This window comes from Drosophila rhopaloa, unplaced genomic scaffold (assembly GCF_018152115.1).
Source record: "Drosophila rhopaloa isolate 14029-0021.01 unplaced genomic scaffold, ASM1815211v1 contig_80, whole genome shotgun sequence".
Classification (NCBI taxonomy): Eukaryota; Metazoa; Arthropoda; class Insecta; order Diptera; family Drosophilidae; genus Drosophila; species Drosophila rhopaloa.
The window spans coordinates 742706-747859 of NW_025335179.1; the positions used below are offsets into that span (position 1 = coordinate 742706).

Consider the following 5154-nt stretch of genomic DNA (forward strand, 5'->3'; position numbering starts at 1 on the left):
AGATTTTAAAAATATGTACACTTTATCTTTTCTTTATTTATTAATAAAAGCATGAACTAAAAAAAATACAAAATAAAAAATAAATGTATTTTTGCATGTACACGTATAAATAGTTTAAAATAATATAATATAATGGAAACCACAGCAAACAGTGTGAATATTGGAATTTTAAAAATGTTTTTTTTTTTTAACTTTCCTCAGTATTGGTTGATAGTCGTGTTTAGTTTGTGGTTATCGCTACACTATTATCACTCTGTAATATTTGTGGTTATACGTATAAATAAATTAAGGCCTATAGAATAGCTTTCTAGGACACATAATACAAAAAGTACTCGCGTCTAAAAAATCGAAGGGAGTTTATTTAAACACCACACACGACTACGATTCATCTGTTATTATCATTGCATTCGTTCTTTTCACTTCCCATCGTCCAATAGTGATCAAGGATGTCTTCGCTTGTAAACCGAACGTCCGGATCCGACTGCAACATATTGGTGATTAAATCGCGCACACCGTCGCCTATATCCGACCAGTATGGATCAGGAAACTCATAAATTCCAGATATAATCGAGTCAAAGAGAGGTTCTTGTTGGTTGTCAAGCGCCACAAACGGTGGGAAGCCGCACAGTAATATGTACAAAATGATACCAGCGGCCCAAACGTCGATCTTTGAGAACCGAAAAGGAAAAATTTAGTAAACTGAATCCAATTCATAACAGTTTATTTCCCACCTTTAACCCATATCCAACTTCTAATAAAATCTCTGGTGCCACATAAGTGGGCGTTCCACAGACAGCATATAGAGGTTCGGTTACCTCACAGACTAATCCAAAATCAGCTAGCTTTAGTTCAAGAACGTTTCCATGTTCGTCTAGTTCAACCTGTAAATGTAAATTGTTCCAATAATGATATGCAACATATATGATTCGTAATTACAAATGTCTTACTAAGAGGTTCTCCGGCTTAATGTCTCTGTGCACAATGCTCATGGAATGTAGGTACGACATGGCGGATCCCAAATGCCTAATCATAATTCGCGACTGACTTTCTGAGAACCGCGTCACCTGGGTAATTGCATCAAATAGATCGCCACCTGAAATTTGGGTGGCATCTGCTGCACCAAATTTCTCTCTATCAACATACCACTTACATACTCCAGTACCAGATACGTATTTGTATGTTGGCCCACATCCATTATAAGTGATATTATATGCGGATGATCCAGCTTTTGCATGACTCGAACTTCGGCGTCAATATAGTGCTCCTTGCCCTTGCACTTGCTTTTATCTATAATTTTCAGTGCATAGGGATCACCTGTTTGGCGGTCTTTGATCTTCAGCACAACGGCGAAGTTGAGAGATTTTCAACGTTCAGCCAGGCATTGCGAGTCACATGCTACATCATGCTGCATCAACACTGTCGGCAAGGGAGAGAGACGCCTTTGGCCCCTAGGTATTGAGGAGTTCGACTATTATCTGTCGTGCGGATCGTACAGCGTGAAGCGTTCACAACCGATTTGGCTGCTGTCAGGAACTTCAAATGGTTGCCCTCCCGAAGCAAGAAGTTGAATTTGTCGCCGATCTTAGCGGAAGGCATCTTGCGAGTGAGGGGACGACTTCGCCATTCTAGCTTGTCACCCGAACGTCGTCATCCAATAATCCTGCCAAGTTCTTATCATTTTACAGAATTAGTAATACGTCACTCACACTATCAAACGCTAGGTGCGCAGTTGACTGTGGCACACACGCGCTAACGATTTTGGAATCTGACATGAAAACAAGCAGTTCAAAGGGTTATACTTCCGTATGCGTTCGCCGCTTCAGGCCGCGATCAACTACTACATCTCAGCTTATGGGAGACTTGCCCGTTCATCTAATCAACCTTCCTAGTCGACTATTAATCGCAGCTGAAATCGACTACACAGGTGCTAGCTTTTACAAAGGTGTATCGCCCTTTTTATTTGTCTCGCAACAAAGGCGGTGCACTTGGAGGCGGTGACAGGTATCACCACCGAGCATTTTTTACTGGCTCTGGACAGGTTCACCGGACGACGTGGAATGATTCAGCACCTTTACAGTAACAACGGAACCAACTTTTTGGGTGCAGACAATGAGATGAGGACGGAGTACGAACAGCTTTAAGAGGACTACAAACTTGCGTCGCAGCGGACAACGTGTAACTTCAATCCCCCTTAGTCACCTAACTTCGGAGGACAAAGGCCAATGTAAAGTCGGTTAGACACGGTGCTCTTGAGCATAGAAGCGTGTCTTAACTCAAGGCCGCTTTGCCTTCTTACAGCTGACGCGCAAGATCTAGAAGTGCTCACCGCAGCGGACTTTCTTACTTTCGTCACAATGGTTACTAGGACGTATTTTGGAGTTACACTCAGGGACGGACGCACAGGATACCGAAAACCCACAACCGAGCTAGCTCATCACTACCACAGCCAGGAAGACCAAGACAAGCGACGATGTCTCATGCTGAGTCTAGCATTGGCGGGCATGTTCAGTTGCTGCTTGTCCCAATATTTGTATACGTCGCGATCAGCTGTTCGCTCGCTCATCTGGACTCGTAGGAGAGCGAGAGCACGATAACGGAGGAGAAAAGAGAAAAGAAGAATACACGGTCGAACAACGGTCGAAAGTTCCTGTCAATTATTCAGATTATACAATTGTGTATAATATATAAAAATATATCTGCACCTCAGCTGGATCACAGGCAATGGCAGCTGCTGCAACAGAAATGGCTGCTCTTGACCTGGGAAGAGCTTGAAGTACTGACAGAATGGTTGCAATGGTGCGACAGAGAGCATTAGTGATTGGATTAAGCATAACTTTGGATGAACGATCAGGTCATATCCGAAGTATGCTATAGTGATTGTACTGAGCATTAGCTTCAAGATTGCACAAGTACTCACAGCTGTTTCACCTACCACACCCTTCGATGGCGGGTGCTTACTCCGGATATAACCTGATCGTTCAAGGCGAGTTAATTGAGATTTTTCGAGTACATATGTGTACTGGATTATTTGCTTCTTAAGTACCTTAGTATCGTAGGAATTTGTTCTTCGCGATGATCCGTTGGCTTGTGATTGACAAGTGGTACGTCATCGCTGACCTCTAACGTTCGATGGTTATGATGTGAAAAGTGTTTAACTCAATCCATGTCGGAATTTTTTCTTTATTGTACACGAGGAAAGCGTGAGCTTAGAGTTTGGACGAGTACATATTTACCCGGATATTTCTAACGATCCTTTAACGTTAACCCTAAGTCTTGAAAATTACTGCACATTAAATAGAATCTTGTGTTCGCTGACAACAAGCAATTGCTTGTTTTCGAAACGCTCAGATATGTTATCCCAAACTGAGCGGAATTCATCGTGATTGGTGAATTAGAAATTATTACAATCGCGTCGTTATGCATTTTGTCTATAATATGAAACCACTGTTTGACTAGCGTTAGCTTTGCGTTATTTATATAAATTGCCGTGAAAAGTCGCGGAAAATCGGCCAGCGAAGTTAATTGTCTGTGAAAACCTTTGTATCACAGGTATCCGACTGCGACGTGAAATATAACACAGGAGGGCACCGACAGACCATCAATTCGGTGATGTTTTTTGGGAAGAACTGGATCGAGGCCCCTAACATTTTGATTACGAAAATAAGAGCTACTTTCGATGCGATGTGTTATGAACAGTACTGGCTTGATTTTTTTTGGGCATAAGCAAGCAGGACGTGATATTTTTCAAACCCCGATACGACAATTTTATTAGATTTTAAAAATATGTACACTTTATCTTTTCTTTATTTATTAATAAAAGCATGAACTAAAAAAAATACGAAATAAAAAATAAATGTATTTTTGCATGTACACGTATAAATAGTTTAAAATAATATAATATAATGGAAACCACCGCAAGCAGTGTGAATATTGGAATTTTAAAAATGTTTTTTTTTTAACTTTCGTCAGTATTGGTTGATAGTCGTGTTTAGTTTGTGGTTATCGCTACACTATTATCATTCTGTAATGTTTGTGGTTATACGTATAAATAAATTAAGGCCTATAGAATAGCTTTCTAGGACACATAATACAAAAAGTACTCGCGTCTAAAAAATCGAAGTGAGTTTATTTAAACACCACACACGACTACGATTCATCTGTTATTATCATTGCATTCGTTCTTTTCACTTCCCTTCGTCCAATAGTGATCAAGGATGTCTTCGCTTGTAAACCGAACGTCCGGATCCGACTGCAACATATTGGTGATTAAATCGCGCACACCGTCGCCTATATCCGACCAGTATGGATCAGGAAACTCATAAATTCCAGATATAATCGAGTCAAAGAGAGGTTCTTGTTGGTTGTCAAGCGCCACAAACGGTGGGAAGCCGCACAGTAATATGTACAAAATGATACCAGTGGCCCAAACGTCGATCTTTGAGAACCGAAAAGGAAAAATTTAGTAAACTGAATCCAATTCATAACAGTTTATTTCCCACCTTTAACCCATATCCAACTTCTAATAAAATCTCTGGTGCCACATAAGTGGGCGTTCCACAGACAGCATATAGAGGTTCGGTTACCTCACAGGCTAATCCAAAATCAGCTAGCTTTAGTTCAAGAACTTTTCCATGTTCGTCTAGTTCAACCTGTAAATGTAAATTGTTCCAATAATGATATGCAACATATATGATTATTCGTAATTACAAATGTCTTACTAAGAGGTTCTCCGGCTTAATGTCTCTGTGCACAATGCTCATGGAATGTAGGTACGACATGGCGGATCCCAAATGCCTAATCATAATTCGCGACTGACTTTCTGAGAACCGCGTCACCTGGGTAATTGCATCAAATAGATCGCCACCTGAAACAATTATGTTAACATAATTTGGGTGGCATCTGCGCAACCAAATTTCTCTCTATCAACATACCACTTACATACTCCAGTACCAGATACGTGATACCATTATAAGTGATATTATATGCGGATGATCCAGCTTTTGCATGACTCGAACTTCGGCGTCAATATAGTGCTCCTTGCCCTTGCACTTGCTTTTATCTATAATTTTCAGTGCATAGGGATCACCTGTTTGGCGGTCTTTGATCTTCAGCACAACGGCGAAGTTGAGAGATTTTCAACGTTCAGCCAGGCTT

The 5154-nt window shown here is 40.8% G+C and overlaps 2 protein-coding genes across 2 annotated transcripts; both read right to left on the reverse strand.

Annotated features, from left to right (window-relative positions):
- Positions 1-356: 356 nt before the first annotated feature.
- Positions 357-1163, reverse strand: LOC123038111 (serine/threonine-protein kinase GA29083-like). The gene is made up of 4 exons (XM_044461803.1): positions 1144-1163; positions 948-1093; positions 732-881; positions 357-667 (listed from the first exon to the last, which is right to left on the reverse strand). The coding sequence occupies exons 2-4, from the start codon at positions 1029-1031 to the stop codon at positions 386-388; spliced, it is 516 nt and encodes a 171-aa protein (XP_044317738.1). The 5' UTR covers positions 1032-1093; positions 1144-1163; the 3' UTR covers positions 357-385.
- Positions 1164-4068: 2905 nt separating this feature from the next.
- Positions 4069-4951, reverse strand: LOC123038112 (serine/threonine-protein kinase GA29083-like). The gene is made up of 4 exons (XM_044461804.1): positions 4932-4951; positions 4719-4864; positions 4500-4649; positions 4069-4435 (listed from the first exon to the last, which is right to left on the reverse strand). Exons 2-4 carry the CDS (start codon positions 4800-4802, stop codon positions 4154-4156), a joined length of 516 nt encoding a protein of 171 aa, XP_044317739.1. The 5' UTR covers positions 4803-4864; positions 4932-4951; the 3' UTR covers positions 4069-4153.
- Positions 4952-5154: the final 203 nt, after the last annotated feature.